The sequence below is a fragment of the Arachis ipaensis genome, chromosome B2 (assembly GCF_059453495.1).
Source record: "Arachis ipaensis isolate K30076 ecotype BB chromosome B2, ASM5945349v1, whole genome shotgun sequence".
NCBI lineage: Eukaryota > Viridiplantae > Streptophyta > Magnoliopsida > Fabales > Fabaceae > Arachis > Arachis ipaensis.
In genome coordinates, this window is record NC_142437.1 from 28,392,708 (window position 1) to 28,414,337 (window position 21,630).

Sequence of the window (21,630 nt, forward strand, 5' to 3'; positions counted from 1 at the left end):
ATTTTTCCTTTACTTTTACTAATCTATTATCTAACTATTATATAAAATTAAAATCGTATTAATGAATATAATATTAAAGTTAATTTAGCTTTTTATTATTTAGAGTGTTTTTCAATCAATAATTTTATACTCTTTACTTTTTTTTTTCAGTTTCATTTTGAATTTTAATTTAGTACTCAAAGGTAGTGAAATTCCATTGATACTGAAATAAAGTTACAAAAGGATCCATAGAGTAGAATAAGTAAAATAATGTGATACCCATATTGCAACATTCAAATGAAAGGATCTAAAATGTTTATCTTTCTCTTTCTCGCCGTCTATTATATTATCTATTCTATCTATTCTATTATATAAAAGTCAAATTTTTACCTTTAACGATAGAATCAATGTAGCATGCTTCTGCTTTATTTTATTTAACTCATTAAAGACAATTTATTATGATGAATTAATTATATCAACTAATTAATTTAAATAGATATTTAAGTATCACACAATTTAAAATTATGTATATTAATTATTTGATTTAATTTTTATGATATATAAATTTAAGAAATAAATTAAAATAAGATAATTTATTACTTATTTAAATTGAATACAACAAATATAAATTAATTTAGTTAAAAATTTACTATTTTCTAATCTTCTATATATAAAAATGACAAAACAGAATTATAAAAATAATCTTTTTATCACTTTTGCTATTATAATTTTATTTTCTTTGCTTTTTTTTATGTATAATTTTATTTTATATTAACTTTGTTTATTTAATAATAAAATATACTCATATTAATTCTATCATATAATAATATATTTTTCTCCTATATTAATCGAAGAATTTCAATAGTTATCAACTACATCTAATAGAATGACTGAGAAGTGAGAACTACGAGAAGTTAAACCCATGTTCAAAATGCTGAAACAAAGAAAAGAAAACAGTGGATATATGATTAGAGAAAAATGTATAATAATGACAAAATATACTAAAACCGAATTTTTTCTCCGACTAATAAAAGTGAGGTGTTAATTTCTCGTGAATTCATTTTTTCTCTAAAATGAAATCACTATTTTTTTCTAAATTTATTTTAAAAAAATATATTTATTATAATTATATTACAATTAACATTTAATGAATAATGCATGATTATAATAATTTAGAGAAATATTTTTATTATAATTATATAAAATCAATATTTAATACATTATCAACTAATAAAAGTGAGGTATCAATTCCTTATGAATTCATTTTTCCTCCAAAATAAAAGCACTATTCTCTCTTCTAAATTTATTTTAGAAAAATATCTTTATTAATAATTATATTACAATATTACAATTAGCATTTAATGAATAATGTATAATTATAATAATTTAGAAAAATAAAATAAAGTTCAGTAATTTATCTTCCGACTGCACACGTGTGTAGAATAACTTTTAAGAATGAGTCATGTATAGTAAATACGGTCGATGATTGTAAAACTGTATACTAACATTGATATAATATTATTTCAGGTATATGTTTTGCAGGCATCAAAGAAAAGTGTTGAGTTATTTTTTAGTAGATTTAAATTATTTATTGTTTATTAGAGAATTTTGTGCATTAGAATTCTCAAATAATTTATTATTTATTTTGAGCTAATTTTGATATGTTCTTACTTAACAGTAAAACAACATATAAAAATTTGTTGGTAGGTCTAAGTATTATTAAGTTATTTATGGTCACATTGAGTATATATGTTTGATTTATTAAAGAACGTAGATTACTAAAACCAATTAATAACTATTTTAGAGTTAATATATTTAACACTAGATTAAGAAAAAACAAATAATACATAACATGTTATATTTTTATTAATCAAATTATTATAATTTAAATTAATCTTAACAAAATAATTTAAAATCATAATTTCAATTTTATCGCGTGCATGATACGGGTTAATACACTTGTTAGTTAGGAAAAAACCAAGTTTTAATATATTAAATAGATTTATATCATTTAATACTTTAAGTTAAAGATAAAAAGAAATTAATTATATTACCATAAATTTTTAATTAGAGTAATTTATTGAGAATCAATTAGTACTTTTATACCACAATTAATATTTTAAAATAATTTTAGAAATTAAATTAATTTTTCAAATATTAATACTTTATACTCCAATTTTATTAAAATTACCAAATTATCTTATACCTAATTTTTATCAAAATTCTAAATTACCCAAAATTCCCAAACTCACACTCTCCTCACCCTAATTTTATTACACCTTTTCCCTTTCCTCCTTGTCTCAGCGCCGCCATACCCTTTCTCTCAGCATCCCGTAAACCAAACAACTTTCCTCAGCTTCAGAAAATCAGGAAAAAGCAGAAAGAAAGAAAAAGAGAAAGAAAAACGTTGAGGGAGAGAGGGTTCTGAGAAACAGAGTTAGAGAAGAGAGGAGAGGGGGACGGCCAGCGCTGGTGGCCCGGGCTGCTCGCCGCCATCGCTGTTAGCACCGACGCGGAGGTGAGAGCCGAGAGGAGAAGGGGGGAAGGAGGCGCACCGGCGTTGCTGGGCCTCGCTGCCACCGCCACCGTTGCGTCTTCACCGAGCCTTGGAGGGAGACCACGCCGTTAAGCCGCATCACCGCCGAACTTGTCCAACCGCGTCACCGCCGTCCGCCGTCGGATCTGTCATCGCGCCGTCGCGGAAGAGAGACAACGCGTGAGAGGGAGCTCATCGCCGTCAGCTTTGTCAGATCTCTAGTGCCGAACTCGCCTCTGCCGCTGCCGTCGAATCGCGAACCGAGAACCGCTTCAGATCTGTCATCGCCGCCAGAGGACGCCCCTGCAGCTGCCAAACCCCATCGCATTCCAGTTTGGGTTCCGGCTCTGGTTCGTTTATGCTGGGTTTATTTCTCCCGAGTGCCGGAGCCGCCATTTTCTTGGTAAGTTTTAGCCTTGTTTCAGATTTCTTTCCTTGTCCGTTGAAATCCTTATTACCGTAAGAGTCGTCGCTTAAGTCGTATATGTTTGATGATGTTGTCGCAGTGAGTTTTTCCGCTGCTGATTGAAGCCGCCGCTGTTGGAGCTTGCCGGAGTTAACCGCTGGAGCTGAGGCTGTGCTGTACTTAGTTTCTTGTTGGTACAGTAAGTCGTTCTTGCTCTGAGGTTTTGCGATACTATTTGCTATTTGATTGAGTTTTGGTTATTTCTTATTACGATTAGAGTAGCTGTGGTTGCCACAAAAGTGGTTTGGAGCTGAGGATGAGACTGCTGCGTTGTGGGCCGAGAGAAAAACTGAGTTTATCGCGTAGCTAAGTGGTAAACTGAGGTAGGGGTTTTCTTAAAATTTATTTTATCTTACAGAGTTGTTATAAATAGATATTAACGTGAGAAGCATATATCCGTGATTATAACTGTCTTGTAAATGTGATTGTTTGCTGGATTGAATGACTGATTGCTTAAGTAGTTTGTGATTGCTGAAAGGAAATTAGTTTGAAAGGTTATTTAGTTGATAATTATGAAAAGTGGCTTTCTTGGTTCTGAAGCTGTGTTTGAGAATGTAAACGAATCGGCTTTGGAAATGATTTGAAATATGAAAATGAATTAATGTTGGAAACGGTTTAATTTTGAGTTAGTCTGACTTTATAAATGATTTAGTGTTTGAGCTGGTTGAATTTTAAAAAAGATTTATTATTGGCATTGATTTGCTTTGAAAATAATTTGATATTGGAATTGGTTGAATTTTGGATGGTTGAGAAAATGTTTGAGAAATGTTTGGATGGGACCCGAAAGGATGGCAGAATCCGAGTTGCTGAGATAGGACAATATTCAAGAACTGCAAAATTCAAGATATTTACAACAGATCAAATATAAATTTTGTGCCTTAAAGAGCTGCAATTCTTTGGTTGGTTATATAGCCTATGAACTTGTAACATTTGGGATTGATGGATTTGAAAGGATTATTAAAAAAAAGGCAACAAGGAGGTACAGATATATATGCCTGAAATAATCATGAGCTTGATGCATACTATTGTGCTAAAATTCAACTTTGCTTTGAAGAAAGGGGTTAGCAAGGATGTACCTTGATCATTTGGTGACAAAGGGTCTAATACTCTGTCAAAATCTTAAACTGCTTAGTGACAGCTTATGATACATTTTATACATTATGGGTTTGTCATTATGTGCGTTTTTTTTTTAGTTATAACTTTGATGTTTGAAGTTGTTTGTGAACTTCTAATATTAAGTTATGGATAATTTATTATGTGAACTTTTAAATTTTATTAAGTTAGAAATTATTGAATTTATATATTTAAAATTATTTTTAGGTTTTTTAATAATTTTATTTAATATTTTATTAAACCGGTTGAACCCCGATTGAATTCCGGTCGAATCAGTGAACCATTGAACCAGTGACTTCACCGGTTTATTGACCGGTCCGGTTCTCGCAACCTTGAAATTAAAGTACATAAACCTCAAAACGCCGTCGTTTCATTCATGGAGGCTCACGGATCCGGTCTCCGCCGCGTCTTGGTTTTGGCGTTCTGTGTCGCCGGCATCTGGTCTGCCTACATCTACCAAGGCGTTCTTCAGGAAACTCTGTAAGACACGCTGATTCAATCATTTCTGTTACGAATTTTTAAATTTCGTTTCTGAACTCGTTTTTCTTTTTTAAAATGAGTCAGATCCACAAAGCGGTTCGGTCCAAATGGCGAGAGGTTTGAGCACCTTGCATTTCTGAACTTGGCGCAGAATGTGATTTGTTTGATATGGTCTTACATAAGTGAGTCCCTGTTTTACTTCTTTGTTTGGTTCTTTCATTTCTGCAAGTTACAGTGTAGAACGAAAGAAATTCTGTTTGTTCTGTTTTGTGTTTGTGCGCGTTTTAGTGTGGTTCCTTACGTTAATTTGATATTGCAAAATAATAATAATACAGTGATTAAGATATGGTCAAGTGGGAGTAGTGGTGGTGCACCTTGGTGGTCTTACTGGGGTTGTGGAATTACCAACACTATTGGTCCAGCGATGGGAATTGAAGCACTCAAGTATATTAGTTACCCGGCTCAGGCATGTTACTTTTCTTCATTGTATGAGCTCTTCAAACTGTTTTTTTGGAAAGAGGCCTTTTTAGAGATTTTGGACCTACCTCCATTGCATGGATGTGATATATTTCTGTGTATTCAGTATACTGGTTTTTAATGGTGGTGTATTTGCTTTGTTGTCTGCTTGCAGGTACTGGCAAAATCCTCAAAAATGATTCCAGGTCAGTATATGTATATCACTGTCACTATTTCATGCTCCAGAAAAACTGAATTTATTTAGGATAATTCGAATCAATTCAAAGTGGTATAGCCTTTTTATGTCTATTTGGGTTCAAATAGAATCACATTAGGTGGAACACCATGTTATTACCAATCGCGCAGTAACCTTGCATTTATGAGTAGTAATGCAATTGTGTTTAATCATTTCTATTTGTGTTTCACATCCTTTCATATACTTATAGGAGATTAAAGATAACTATTTGGTGAAGTTTGTAAAAAAAAAACATTGTTTCCTTACTGCTTACCACCTCTAAGTATGTAAAAATGGAAAAGCCTGAAGCCTATGGTCATTTTTTATATAAAAGCGTTCTGCCATAACAAGTACTCATAACAAATACTCATTTTACCATAACAAGTACTCATTTTTTTAGTAGTTATTTTATATTTCATAACAAGTACTCATTTTACCATGATACAGTTATGTTGATGGGTACTATAGTGTATGGTATAAGATACACTTTTCCAGAATACGTCTGTACATTCCTTGTTGCTGGAGGGGTATCAACATTTGCACTTTTAAAGGTTAGGAACTTATCAGAATAATAAAGAAAATATATACTATAGGGATACACTTTCCCATGTTGCCTATAAAAAATTCATGTGGATTGAGAATGCAGCTTAGCTTTCAAATTTCTCATCTTTGCTTATGCTTATTGGCAGACTAGCTCAAAGACTATGAGCAAGTTAGCACATCCAAATGCTCCCCTTGGATATGGACTATGTTTCCTGAACCTTACATTTGATGGATTTACAAATGCAACTCAGGATTCCTTAAAAGCAAGGTAAAATAAGCAAACCATGTTCCTCGATCTGTCTGATTGCTTGTAAACTGCAAAACTTTTGGATTCTTGTCCTTCCTTGACATAATCCCCCCCCCCCCCTTCTTGATTCACTGACTCTGACTTTTCCCCATTATTCCAAGATAATGATGTGTATAAGTAAAATTATGATGAGGATAATGACACTAAATGTAAAAATTTTTTAGTTCTATTTTTCGGGTGTTTGAATGTTGACTTTTCAGCAATGTTTAGATTTTAGAATGGGAGATGATTCATATTTAAGACTATAGCAAGTGTTATTAATTTAATGCAATTACTGGTTTTTGTTACTCAGGTACCCTAAAACAAGTGCTTGGAATATTATGTTGGGAATGAATTTATGGGGAACCATATACAATATGATTTACATGTTTGGCTGGCCCAGTGGAAGTGGATTTGAAGCTGTTCGCTTCTGCAAACAGCATCCAGAGGCAGCATGGGATATTATTCTCTTCTGTTGTTGTGGTGCTGTGGGCCAAAACTTCATCTTTTTGACAATAAGCCGATATGGCTCTTTGGCTAACACCACCATTACTACCACTCGCAAATTCGTTAGCATTGTGGTATCTTCTCTGTTGAGTGGAAATCCGCTTTCAACAAAACAATGGGGTTGTGTTTGTATGGTATTCACTGGATTGTCATACCAGATCTACCTCAAGTGGCAGAAGCTACAACGACTGCAGAAGAGAAAAGCCACTTGAGGAGCAACCTTCAGCAAATTTGAATTCACACGGTGTTGGCTCATTTGCCCATCAACCATTGTTATATCTTGATAACCTTAAAAGTTTTGATGAACCCAATTTAGATTTATAAGAATTTCATAGAAATGTTTCTTTAATATAGTTGTAATTGTACTCTGGGCAATATACCATCCATCCATCATTTGATCTCAATGTAAATGTAGTTCATATCTCATTCCGTTGTGGATAAGTGGTATGTCGGAATGGAATAATGGCTATATTCAATTAACATCACACCCGTTGTAATTTGATATTGATAAGTGATAACTCTAATTGAGTAGATGCTATTTTTAGAAATAGAAGTTAAGGTTGAATATTTCATTTCTTCTTGGTTCATATATTTATTTTTACATGCCAAAATTTCATTTTATGTACAATTCCTTGCCTACTTTCTATAAGGTGAGTATAGCAAACTATCTTTATATGAGAAATAAGAGAATATAAATTAGCTATCAGAACTAAATAAATAGTTTGTATTAAATTTTAAAATAAAATTCACTCATTTGCACCTTCCTTATTTGTTTCGTTGAAACTATTAAATGATTAGGATTAAAGTATTGTCTACCGTTTTGTGAATAAAATTTATTCAAGTTCCATCTTGTAAATGTGATTTATCTCCAAACTTGATCTTTCCTTCATCATCAGTGATATGAGCCCTGTTGCCTTACAGTAGGAGAATATTTTAGCATCATTCTTTGTAGAATTTGTGCATGGGATTCATAACGTGTACTTTACCTCATTTTCTTGATAGAAACAGCAGATTCTGATGTTGCATCTGTGTATAATCATGTTGGAAAACAATTTTTTTGTTATTTGAATTGATGTGTGATAAAATGCTGTTCTCTTTAGCTAAATTAAGCTTCATATTTTTGCCTCTTTCTATAGAGCGTAGAGAAGCGAAGATTTGTAGAAGAAACATGTCACCACATTAAAGTATCAGTCAATGAGGAGAGCACCGATATTCTACACGTAAAGCACTCTAATGACCCTATCTAGTTTAATTTTATTTCTACCCCAAGACTATTGGCTTGTCTAGAGTAATTTCATGTTAGTTTTCTCTTTCTTTATACCCTGTTATATATATATAATGATGTCAATTACTCCACTGTTATGTATGATACCGAGTTAACTCAATTATGAATTTGGTGAATCTAACTTTGAGATGGAAAGCGCCAGGGATCTTGGTATGTTGCAACTTGTATATCATTTTTTTTTCTTGTTGACTTTTAGCCAATGTCTTATTCCAACTCTCAACTGAGTCTTTAAATGCAATAATCGAGATGTTGCTCCTCCTTTTACCTTCAAATCAACAATGATGGGAATCTAATGGTTTTTAGAAAAACAAAAACAAGAGTCCATTTGATATGTCTGGATATTATTGGACCTGAAGAGAGTTGATGGCTTATACTCATACAATTGGATTAAGAGTCACTATTGTGAATGGTGGTAAATGATGTTGGTGGTGGTAGGACTAGGGGTGTTCGCGATGCGGTTTGGTTCGATTTTAAAGAAAAAAGTCATTCGATTTAAACACTTATTTTATGTGCGGTGCAGTTTGGATGGGATAATTTTTTTTTTTTGAAAATTCGACCCGATCCGATTATAAGTGATTTGAATTGGCTTGAATTTACGGTTTTTTAAATAAAAAACAATAACTTAGTTTACAAAGTTAATGCTCTGTGACATAGTATAAATACACACTACTAAATTACTAATAATCTCCCAAACATTATAAAGTAACATGTCCAAATAATCCAACATAATAATAAAAGATAAATCCCATAAACATTATAAAACAATCTGTCCAGCAATCCAACAAATTCAACAAGTCTTGATAAAATAATAATTTTTTAGCATAAAAACAAGTCTCAACAATACAAAATTAAATAACATAACAAGTCTTAGTAAAAACATAGCATAAAAAATTCTAAGTTGAGAGATGAAGCAGTGATCACTAATCATATTTATCACTAGAGTCTTCTTCATCTATTAGTTAAGAAATTGGCTCAAATTCTACAATAAAATATAACAAAATAAATATTACTAACTTAAACATATTATCAAATAGTAAAGTTAATCAATATATGTAGAACATTACCTTTCTCAAGTTTTTCAAATTCTTCAAAATACTCTTTAAGATTAATTGGCATTGAATTGACTCGAAACCAATTTTGTGCACAAATCAAAGCTTCAATAGTTTTTGGGGTAAGAGAGCTCCTATATTAATTAAGCACTCTACCTCCAATGTTAAAGGTGGATTCAGAAGCAACCGTTGACACAAGCATAGCTAGAATATCCCTCGCAATTTGACTAAGAACAGAATATTTATAATTGTTAGAGTTCATCACTTTTTACCAAGTTAAAATGTCAAAACTACTTGGATCAATCAGTTTCTCTAAGGACTCCATGAAATACAAATCCACTTCATTTGTGTTGACACTCTTACTTACTTGTACATCATTTTCAAATGCTGCTGCAAAGCAAATATCATCAAAGGCACTATCATTCATCTCCACATTTTGGCTGTGTTGTGTAGATTGGTGTGCTTGATCACTATTAAGAGCAACCCTATAGCTGTTAAACAAGTAATTGAATACTTTCTTCATCTTACCACATAAAAAATCAGCATTCTCCTTCTTAAACAACCTTTGAAAATTCCACTCAACAAACTTAATCTTATATCTAGGATCAAGTACCACAACAACAAAAATCATCATGTTCATATTCCTCAAGTTATCCCAATATTTATCATGCCTAACCTTCATTTTTGTAGCCATATCCTTAAGTAATATGTCATTACTATCAACCAAAGTCTTCAAAGAACTAAGAATTGAACAAAAGTGATAAAAATATGAAGAAGAGGTCACAAATGTAGAACCCAAAATTTTTAGTTATATTGAAAAAAATCTTCAAAAATCTCACAAAGAATCTTACATTATCCCAATCTTCATTCTTTGGAATGCCCCTTGCATCTTATAAATGCAACATCTCTCTCATTTAATCTTTTAAAGGCCTTTTAAAATTTTAAAACACTATCAAATATTATGTAAGTGGAATTCCACCTAGTGGGGACATTTAATTGTACACAAGAGCAGTCTTGGATCTAGCCTCTTTAATACAATTTTTAAACTTATCCATGCGATTAGGAGAAGCATAGACATATCTAACAGCATTCCTAATTTTGCTAATTGAAGAATGCATATCCTTCAAACCATCATTCACCACTAAGTTCAAGATATAAACACAACACCTAACATGAAAATGTTCAGCTTCTAAAAGATGTGAATTCTAATCCTCCATTCTACCTTTCAAGTAACAAATGACAATATTATTTGAACTAGCATGATCAACTATGATGCTAAGACCCAATTTGGATAAATAGCTTAATTAAGTTCTTTTTGAAAAGATAGTTTAAATAATAAATGCTTTTATTAAAAGTTGTTTATAAATAAGTTATTTTGTATTTAGTTTTTTAGTTCTAAAAGTACTTATTTTAAAAGAAATATGATAAAAAGCTTTTTATTATGAGAGAAGTCATTTTTTTAACTTCTCTATAAGCACTTAAATAGCTTCTTAAAAAGTTACAATTTAGTTTTTAAAATTGCACCAGACATTAATACTACTACTTTTCATAAGTCAAAAATTCAAAAAAGTAACTTTTGAAACTTTTCAAACGCGCCCTAAAGATTCTACTTATTCTCTAATTTAAAAGATATTTTTTTATTTTCTTACCAATTGTTTCACCTTTATGATTCTTGATAAGACAAAAGTTAAGAATTCTCTTTTGCAACTTCTAATCTTAATCAATAAAATGTGCAGTGAGACAAAGATAGTTTAGATTTTATACAAAAGTTCAATAATTAGTGGTCAAATACACACTTTGATTTGAATTTATAAAGACACTCTGTAACTTATATTTTTCATTCATAAACAAGTTCCAACAATTTCTAGCAATTGAAATTCTTCTCGAGAGTTTTAGCTGCAAAACATTCATAAAATAACGAAATTCCTCCCATTTGACAAATTTAAAAGGCAACTCATCTACGATTATTAGTTTTATAAGAATTTGTCTACATAAATCAGAATCCAATGATTCAGTAGTCAAACAATTATTCAATTCATTTTTTTTATATTATTACATAACAAGTATTTTTTGTATGAAATTAAGTGAATTTTTTAAAAAAAATTTACAATGACTCACCAAATAACTTTTAAGATTGTGGATACCATTTTTATGTGAATTAGCCACATAAAATGCCCCATTTTAAGTTAGGTTTTGTATTTGTGGAGAATGGGCATGAGGTGTGTGACTGTGTGTGCGGTGCTATGCTACTGCTAAGTGCCACGGGAAAGGGAGTAAGGATCTTATAATATTATTATTATTATTATATTTAATATTTATATTATCATTATATATGCGGCTCGGTTCATTTTGATTGTACAGACTAGAACCATAAACTAAACCAAACTGTAATAAAATTAATTTAAAATCCAAAAAAATCTAAAATTAAGTGGTTTGTTCGATTTTTAATTTGAATAGATGTGATTTTGTAATTTTTTTAAACCGATTTAGATTTGAACACCTATAAATATGATGATGTTAGTGATAATGATGGTAGTAAATGATAGATAATGTAAGGCTAAAATTAGTAGGAGAAAGAGTTAGAGATAGAAGATGGGATGACATAAAAATTAAAATTTAGAATTAATGTTAAGTTATATTTAGTAAGATTAAGGGTAAAAAACCTTAATAAGCCAAGTCAAGAATCATGTAACGTAAATACGCCAAAGCGAAAATCGTTTCAGCAATAAGCCAAATCATATTTTTATATAATTCGAACCATGCTGGTTCGAATTCCATTTCTACATAATTCGAACCAGCTTGGTTCGAATTACACACAAACACACGCACACACGTAATTCGAACCAGCTTGGTTCGAATTACACACAAACACACGCACACACATAATTCGAACCAGCTTGATTCGAATTACACACAGTAATTCATTGTATAATTCGAATTATGATGTTAAAAAATTAATAATTTATTTAAAAAAATTTATTAAAAAAATTAATAATTTAAAAATTAAAAAATATATATTTTTATTTCATACAGTTAAAAAAAGCTAACAAAATATTTAATTACGAGACTTCTTTAAAATATTAATGAGCTATCAATTCGAATTCCATACAATACTTTTCTGTCCATTTTTAATAGTTCATGAATATTTTTTAATAAATTTTTTTAATAAATTTTTTTAAATTATAGTACAAAAAATATTTTATCCTATGCAAAACAATTTAAAAAAAATGGCTTAAAAAATATTAGGAGTACTATAAAAATTTGTAATGTTATAATAACTTAGGTAAATACATGCATGTACTCAAATTTTAAATAAAATACTCTACATAGTCAATAATAATTTAGAAATGAAAGAAAATATTTTATTTCATACAAAATAATTAAAAAATATATTTTATTCTATACAAAATAATTTAAAAAAATGGCTTAAAAGATGTTATGAGTACTATAAAAGTTTGTAATATTCTAGTGATTTAGGTAAATACATGATAAAAATATTTTTTCTTTAATTTCTAAATTATTAGTGACTATGTGGAGTATTTCTTTAATGTCTTAAGTCATTAGGACATTACAAGTTTTTATAGTACTTCTAACATCTTTTAAGCCATTTTTTAAATTATTTTGCATAGAATAAAATATTTTTTATGATATAATTTAAATAAATTTATTAAAAAATATTCATGATAATTTTTTAATAAAATTATTTAAATTATATGGTGAGATATTACATGATTCGAATTACACATAGAGAAGTTCGAATTACTCTGATTCAAATAATATGGTGAGCAATTCGAATTCTATACAATACTCTTCTGCCCATTCTTGATAGCTCATGAATATTTTTTAATAAATTTATTTAAATTATACCACAAAAAAATATTTTATTCTATGCAAAATAATTTAAAAAATGGCTTAAAAGATGTTAGAAGTACTATAAAAATTTGTAATGTCCGAATGACTTAGGACATTAAAGAAATACTCGACATAGTCACTAATAATTTAGAAATTAAAGAAAAAATATTTTTATCATGTATTTACCTAAATCACTAGAATATTACAAACTTTTATAGTACTCATAACATCTTTTAAGCCATTTTTTTTAATTATTTTGTATAGAATAAAATATATTTTTTAATTATTTTGTATGAAATAAAATATTTTCTTTCATTTCTAAATTATTATTGACTATGTAGAGTATTTTATTTAAAATTTGAGTACATGCATGTATTTACCTAAGTTATTATAACATTACAAATTTTTATAGTACTCCTAACATTTTTTAAGCCATTTTTTTTAAATTGTTTTGCATAGGATAAAATATTTTTTGTACTATAATTTAAAAAAATTTATTAAAAAATATTCATGAACTATTAAAAATGGACAGAAAAGTATTGTATGGAATTCGAATTGATAGCTCATTAATATTTTAAAGAAGTCTCGTAATTAAATATTTTGTTAGCTTTTTTTAACGTATGAAATAAAAATATATTTTTTTTTAATTTTTAAATTATTAATTTTTTAACATCATAATTCGAATTATACAATGAATTACTGTGTGTAATTCGAACCAAGCTGGTTCGAATTAGTGTGTGCGTGTGTTTGTGTGTAATTCGAACCAAGCTGGTTCGAATTACGTGTATGCATGTGTTTGTGTATAATTCGAACCAAGCTGGTTCGAATTATGTAGAAATAGAATTCGAACCAGCATGGTTCGAATTATATAAAAATATGATTTGGCTTATTGCTGAAACGATTTTCGTTTTGGCGTATTTACGTTACATGATTCTTGACTTGGCTTATTAAGGTTTTTTACCCTAAATATTTTGTTAGCTTTTTTTAACGTATGAAATAAAAATATATATTTTTTAATTTTTAAATTATTAATTTTTTTAATAAATTTTTTTAAATAAATTATTAATTTTTTAACATCATAATTCGAATTATACAATGAATTACTGTGTGTAATTCGAACCAAGCTGGTTCGAATTATGTGTGTGTGTGTTTGTGTGTAATTCGAACCAAACTGGTTCGAATTACGTGTGTGCGTGTGTTTGTGTGTAATTCGAACCAAGCTGGTTCGAATTATGTAGAAATGGAATTCGAACCAGCATGGTTCGAATTATATAAAAATATGATTTGGCTTATTGCTGAAACGATTTTCGCTTTGGCGTATTTACGTTACATGATTCTTGACTTGGCTTATTAAGGTTTTTTACCCTAAGATTAATTATGTGTAGAGTTAGAATTTAAGATTAATTAAAATTAAGAATAAATTTAAAAAATATTATTTTTATCCTCAACGTTTGACCCTAACTTTATTTACTTTATTTTAAATTAGTCCAGTACAGTTGCCGGAAAAAAAAAATAATAGTCCATTCTTTTTTCTTTCTCCAAATTAACCCCCAAGATGCCTTCTTTCTCCTCCGATGACTTCCCCGTAGACATCGACATTTATTCGGATCTCTGTACCCTTTGGTAATTCCACATGCACCACAGCAGAGGATGACCATATAATAATAATTACTATGCTGCATATTATGGTGAGTTATAGCATGCACCTGTGCAATTAAGGAGAAGGATGCACCAGTAACCGCTGACATAAATTTCTATTTTGGTGTCAGATCTTTAAGGTTTTTTCAAAGTTGCCTATACACTTCTTATTATAGTATTATGACACTTACATTTATACTTATTTTCATTCGAACCCCTCTGTATAAATGAGCTGTGGATTGAGTTGGGATAGTCGCTGACAAATGGGGGACGACCATAATCCGGCAAGTGATGCGGAAACCCTAAATGTACTGGATCTAGGCTGAGTGGTTTCTGTGGGTGTTGGCGGTGAAATTGTTTCAGAATCCAATTTTCGTATTGATCGGTGGGATTCTTGTTTTACAGTTTGTATGTGAAGATGATTCTGACCCTTACTTTGCTTTCATCTCTCTTTATTGGGATGTTTGGGATTAGCGGGTTGAGATTCCTGCAATACTTTTCTTCATTTGGGTCTTCTCAAGTTCAGTTTTTTCACCCTTGGGTTGATCATATTTAGCTTGAGTTTGTTTTTTAACTTGTTTTGGATGTGGATTGAGTTCAGAGGATGTGTACAAAGGAGTTGAATGTGGAAAGATGTGGCCAGTCTTTACCCTAGACCCTGACTTCTACTGTTAGCTTTTTGCGATTTTGACTTAGGTGCTCAATTCTAATAATGACTATGAACCTTCCTTGATAACCTTTTTGTAATTGCAGGTACCCTGAACTACTCTTGCATGGAAGCCTCCATGCCTCTGCTCCACACAAAGAAAGAAGATCCAATGAATCAGGGTTTGATGGTAACAGACAGAAAAAATTGCTGCGATCAAATGTTGCTGTTCAATTTCTTTTCGTGTTTATATCCTTTTTGATCATGTAGCTTGCTTTTGGGTTGATTGTGGAGGTGGGTCATGTAACAAGACATCACCCTTCTCCTATAGTTGCCATTGTGATGTTGGATATTACAATATTCTCAATGCCACTGCCTTCCCTTGTGTCAAACAATGTAAGTGTTACAAACCTCACTCATGTTTCATATCATTGGTTTAGAAATGTGGAAAGGTATGATCTAATGTTCACATTTTTCCTAAGGTGCTATTGGCATTGGTTGCTCTAACCTGGGAATTCCAATGACGAACTCATCTACCACAACACCGCCACCAACATTGTCCGTGAGCGGTAAGAATGAAGCTAAGGTCAATGCTCTGGTAAAATCACAAATAGGAGTTGCATAACTTGCCTTTATCAATTGTGATTCAGCTAAAAAAATTTCATGGAAAATCAAGCGCTTATTCTAAGTGCTTTCTCATCTGAAATCAGCATTCTAAACCAATTTTTGCTACATAGTTGTTTAGGCTGCTTACAATTTTGTTGAACCTTGTTGAAATTAGTTATTACCTTCTCCTTGATTTTTTGGGTTTGCAGCTAGCTCAACTCTCCAAGGAAGCTGTATTGGGTTGCTTATGTTGATAATGTTCATGGCTAGTATACAATTGCATTAGGGCTTTTTGTCCTTGATCTTAAGACTTAAGAGTCTCTCATTCTTATTTTGGTCGGTGAACCCTGCATGTTATCACTGAATAAATGCCACACGGAGTTCAATCGCATGATTATTGTAATGTTATTGACACAGAAGCTAAGATTATAGGTTATGGAAGTTGCATCTTTTATATCTTTTTTGTCTTGTTATTTCATAGTATTTACAAGAAAAAATATTATTATTCCATACAGATATATTCAGAACCTTTGCTCATATATTCCTTCTTTGCAAACTTTGTGCATTATATTTTTTTTTTCTTTTTTGACAGAATTATGATTTTGGAAACTAGGTGAGCAAAAACATCACTCGTTGACTTATAATATGTTAGCTCTATAATTTAGTTGTGAAATGTTAAAATTTGGGCTCAAAAAAAAAAAAAAAAAAAACCCACAGTATTATTATTTTCTTACCAATTAAAACCAAAGAAATCTAGTATATAAATTAAAAAAAAAGTATTTGTTAGTAGTTAATAACTGTTTTTGTCACCCTACAAAATTGAATCCTTCTCCATGTTTGCTTAATTGGTTATGAATTTATGGTCCATATACGCAATATCATTATGATTTGTGTCCAATATTAATATCAAATTGCCTTAAGCATGAAATAGGAAGAGCATCATATAAAACTGTAGTTTTGACTTATAAAAAATGGGTTGGCTTATTAGGGAACTAGAGTATTGTTGTGTGGATCGGAGCTTTTTCTTGCTTGTCAATTTCCCGAAAAGAAACGATAAAAAAAAACAATTATTGTTAACCAAAGAGGGTAAGTAATAAATAGTTGTGTAATGCCATTGAGTACTAGGTCCTAAGTCATTAAAAGAAGCAATCTATATTTATTTTGATGCGTATATATTGGTTTAATTTAGATTATATTAGTTGCTAATGGCTGTATAAATCAGGCACATTATTGTGTTTCACAAAAAATGAATAACTGGATTAAAAAGACAAGGCCTGCATGAAGTTCAGTTCAAGCTAAGGAGGGTTATAGGGTGTAAAAAGGAAGAAGAGAGTATCCCGGTGTTAGATTCTTCATTAAATTGATTGGGTCATAGGTGTGGAGAGGCCTAGTTAATAGGAAGGAAAAGTCTACGTTACCAACAACATATCTGTCAACTTCTGCCAACTCTTATTTATAATTGTGTTTCATAGAAGTGTGTTCGTGGATGTGTCTAATAATTAATATATTTTAAATACATAAATAAAGAGACACATCCAGAAAATATATCTATAAAGACAATTCTATTAAACACAATTATAAAAAAGACATTTTTATTAGACACATCTACGAACACACTTCTATGAAACACAATTATAAATAAGAATTGGCAGAAGTTGGCAGATATGCTGTTGGTAACATAGCAGAACCATAATAGGAATCATGAATTCATTCTTTTTATTGTTATATTAATTATTAAATAATTAATTATTAAATACCATGGTTGGTCTGTTTGATGCAGGTGTCTGTCTCCTTCGACTTTTATTGTTGCGAGTTGCAACACATAAGCAAGTGTCGGGGGTTCGAATCCCGCCTTATGCATGCAGCAACCCATTGGCCAGTGACAAACCCTTAAATGGAGCTCAGTACCGCGACGGATTAGTCTTTGACCTGTCGAGTTGGGAGATACCGTAGAAAACAAAAAAAAAAAATTGCACTCATGTCCCACCATATAAATTACACAACAATCTGGCACTACTTAGCTAACAAAATAGTAAATACCATAATAATACTAGGCCTTGTAATTTATTGTGTTTCTGAATAAAAAAAATTAGGCCGACGAATTTTATCACACTATAGACTTCAAAGTGGACCAAAAATTTATCTATTCTACCAAAAACTCGGTTTTAGCCCCCAGCCTGTAATTTCTTGACATTTACAAACCAGTCTCAAATGGGGGCCAAATTAAAATTTCTTCCATTTACCACTCTACTCCTTTGCCAGTGAACATTGCATCTGACACAGGCCACCTCACCAGTTCTCATCTATGCGTGTCACTCCCTCAAGTTGGACAGCGATGCAAAAAGGACAAGGTGCATCCTTCTCCTTAATTGAGCCGGTGCAGACTATAACTCACCGCATATTATTAGTTGTGTGTGCTTATGTGTGTGTTTTTCTAGGTCTTAATTAAATAAATAATATCTAATTTTTTATATTTGAATTTAAAGATAGAGAGAGTGTTGTTTATTGAACTTATTAGATACTTTAAGTCATAGTAAAGTATTTAAGTCAATTAAACTATTTTTTATCTTTTGAAAAAGTACTACTAAATTTTTTATAAAAAATTTGGGGGGACCATGGCCCCCTTGTCTGAACTAAGCTCCGCCACTGCTGATAATGATTGCTACTTTCTATCTAAAGAAGCTAAAGTTTGTGGGTAAACAGATTATTAGGCTTGCTTTGCTTTCTATATATCACGGGGCCGGTCCTTTTAATTTCCTTCTCCCTTTTCTCATCTCCAAGCTTCAGTTTAATATGCATAATCGGGACGGGGTGAATATATATTAGTCCCTAATGAATTTGTGTAAATACTATTTATGTACGAATGACTACAGCTTTATTATATTTGGTATTTCTAGTGTTATATCTATGATCTGCTCATGAGCCCAAAGTTGCACTGTGCACCCAAACACAAACTAGTTGGTGTTTGCTTCTTTATATATGTTGTTAAGTATTCTCAAATTCACCTACAAGCTACGCATCCGCACACACATATATATAGCTAGGCCAGCTCAGAGAAATAACGAATTTAAAACTATAACAGATACATCTCTTAATTTTATGCATCTATCTTGATTATTAGAAAAATTATGTAATGAACTATAAGATCATGAAAAAATTTACATCATAAAAGCTAGTTCATATGATGGGAGAACCTAAAGTCTTATAAGTTATAAGATTCTTTTTCTGACGTTGATCTCCGAAGACTTCACTCCGCACAACTTTACTCCTCAGTGATACTTTACTCGGTCTTTTGTTGGTCAAAATTTTTTACCAAAATCAGAATTTTTTGTAAGTAGTCTTTTTCGATTAGCCGACTCTCAATGAAAGCACCAATATAATAAGCTACAAGATTTAGAAAAATCATCACCACAAAAACTATAGCTTATATTGTGAGAGAGCTCAAGCTTTTATAAAGTTTTTTTTCTAGTGTTTGTCTTTGACATGGGATTCTTTTTTAGATGTTAGTCTCACGAGACTCGTAATAAATTACAACGCATGACATAATTGAAGATTCATCAAAATGAATAATAATATCATATAACCAACAAAAATTATCATTTTTAGTAATATTTAGCCAATTTTAAATTTTAAAAATAAATTTTAAATTTTAAATTTTAATAATATAAAAATAAAATATTGGTTTAAAATATTTTCTATTATTGAGAAAGTACTGGTCCCAGGCTCCCAGTATTTCACTTTGCATAATATGTGTGATGCTGTAGTATAGTCTTCAGTATAAATTTCATTTTTCAATGCAAACAAAAAAAAAAAGAAAAAAAAATGACAAGTTAAACCATATATATATTACCTGCATGCATTTAATTGAAAAGCTGTGAAATGATAATGATTTCACATGTTCATACTAACTGATGCATCTCTTATTTAATTATTTAATGTATATACCACAATTAGAACTTAGAAGAATGATAAGCTCTTTCTTATGATGATGATGATGATGATGATGATGATTGGAGTACGATTAAATTCAAGATTTATCAAATATGATGAATTCAAACAAATAAAACATCACCTTCTCTTTACTTTATACAAATATATATCGATGTCAGAACTTCAACACCAACATTAAGCAATCTGTGAAATAATGAGTTGAACGAAAAAAAAAAAAACATCTCTTAGATATCTCAGATTTAACAAAAAAAATTGTTAAATTCTCCTTTTCTTTTTTTCCTTCATGTCAAGCGAGACTTCATTGGTATCAAACTAGCTTCGTTTTCTTGAAGTTGTTTCGGGTGTGTTGTTAGAGCAAGACATTCTCGATCGAGTCTATATATATATATATATATATATATATAATTTCAATTTATCAAATGTAATTTTTTTATTTAATATTTTTTTCATATATTTTTTGTTAGTGTCACTTAAAAAATGTATAGTAAAAAATTATATTTGATAAAATTATTTAAAAAAGTTTGAGAAAATCCACCTTAAAGCCAAGATAGAATGTCCAAAGGTACTTTACGTCTTTACGACATAACGCAACGGTTATGGCAAGATGTTGATATTGTTGATCAAACCAGGGAAGCCCCTATTTGAACAGTGCTATTTCCCTTTTGCTATTTGGATGAGTCATTTAATTTTAGGAAGAATTTTAACTTTACTAATAATTTTAACGGTTGATTTCAGTTATAAAAATTATATATAATATATATTAATTAAAATTAACAATTAAGATTACTCGAATATATATGATATTTCGATACATTTCGGATACATTTGAAATTTTTTCTTAATTTTATATATATAAAAATCCAATTAGGATAAGGCAGGTTATGATATACCTCTTTATTTTCTATTGAAAGAGGATGAATGGCCACAGATGATTTATGTTGCTTCTTGCCCCATCCAAGAAAAATTGAAATATCATTATTGTTACTGTGCACTTTGTTATACACTAACCAGCTAAACTGAAATATGTAAATTTAACTGAGTTGTTGTATTTACTTATCGGACACGATGTTTATGGATATAATATATGTTTTTTTTATCTAATTAATTTTAATAAAAAATAAATAAAAATTACTTTTAAATTGGTTAATTTTATTTTTAATATATATTCTTAAAATAAATTTAAAAATAATATATATTATTATTTATCAAATAAAAAATATTTTAAATATTTTATATAATTATAAAATTAATTTATATTTGAATATTAATAAAATATTAAAATCTCATTATAATTTATCTAAAAAAATTTTATATTTTATATGTATATCGTATCATCGTGTCTTATAAAAATTAAAAATATATGTATCTGTGTATTTCATATCATGTCGTACTTCGTGTTAATACTCGTACATCATAGCTAATAAAAAAATACAGTAATAACTACTAAAATAGAAAGTACTGTTACTGTTAGTGAACACAACTAAATTTTATTTCATTAATATATATGATAATTCTTCAAACTTTATTCATATAACTTAAAAAGAGTGACCTAAGTGTCTCTAAGTGCTCTGTTAGGGCAAACTAGTGCTCATTGAGCTGCAAATAAATAGAATCCAAATCTTGATCTAAACTGGTGTGTAACACCCAATATGGATAAAAAAAAGAAGCTGCTGAAAGGAGAAAACAACCAAAACAGAACGAACAGTGATGAGGAGGTAGAGGAGGTAGTGGTTCTAGAGGAGGCGGACATCGAAAAAGGCGTAAAGACATGCTCAAAAGGTCTGATGGAAAGAATTATTGCTGATAAATCCTTCTCTTCTGGGACTCTGACTAATGCCTTGAATGCTATTTGGGGGAGACCAGAGGGGTTTAGGGTTGCTGAAAAAGGAAGGAACCATTTTTAATTTTTCTTTAACAATGAATTAGATATGCTGAGAATAGAAAAGGGATCACCTTGGCTATTCAAGGATCATATCCTTCATGTTAAACAATGGAAGGAGGG

At 30.3% G+C, this 21,630-nt stretch overlaps 1 protein-coding gene and 1 long non-coding RNA gene across 5 annotated transcripts; both read left to right on the top strand.

Moving 5' to 3' along the window:
- The first annotated feature begins 2,210 nt into the window (after nt 1–2,210).
- LOC107627071 (UDP-galactose/UDP-glucose transporter 3) lies at nt 2,211–7,173 on the top strand. Of its 4 annotated transcripts, none has more exons than XM_088505150.1 (10): nt 2,211–2,918; nt 3,022–3,115; nt 3,199–3,304; nt 4,371–4,574; nt 4,659–4,756; nt 4,910–5,040; nt 5,206–5,236; nt 5,713–5,816; nt 5,955–6,076; nt 6,408–7,173. In XM_088505150.1, the coding sequence occupies exons 4-10, from the start codon at nt 4,471–4,473 to the stop codon at nt 6,811–6,813; spliced, it is 996 nt and encodes a 331-aa protein (XP_088361276.1). In that variant the 5' UTR covers nt 2,211–2,918; nt 3,022–3,115; nt 3,199–3,304; nt 4,371–4,470; the 3' UTR covers nt 6,814–7,173. The 4 variants fall into 4 exon arrangements, with proteins under 4 accessions (XP_088361276.1, XP_088361277.1, XP_088361278.1 ...); XM_088505151.1 differs by having other exon boundaries at nt 3,204–3,304; XM_088505152.1 differs by having other exon boundaries at nt 2,230–2,918; nt 3,022–3,120.
- A 7,513-nt stretch (nt 7,174–14,686) lies between these two features.
- Nucleotides 14,687–16,133, top strand: LOC107625163 (uncharacterized). The gene is made up of 5 exons (XR_002357263.2): nt 14,687–14,833; nt 15,179–15,261; nt 15,342–15,467; nt 15,554–15,640; nt 15,887–16,133. It is a non-coding gene; the product is annotated as an uncharacterized LOC107625163 (long non-coding RNA).
- Nucleotides 16,134–21,630: the final 5,497 nt, after the last annotated feature.

Excerpts from the sequence above, each read along its gene's own strand:
- LOC107627071 (XM_088505150.1), top strand. The coding sequence starts at position 4,471 with ATGGAGGCTCACGGATCCGGTCTCCGCCGCGTCTTGGTTTTGGCGTTC. Across the intron at positions 5,237-5,712 it reads ATCCTCAAAAATGATTCCAG|TTATGTTGATGGGTACTATA; the intron begins GTCAGTATATGT and ends ACCATGATACAG. Across the intron at positions 6,077-6,407 it reads CAGGATTCCTTAAAAGCAAG|GTACCCTAAAACAAGTGCTT; the intron begins GTAAAATAAGCA and ends TTTGTTACTCAG.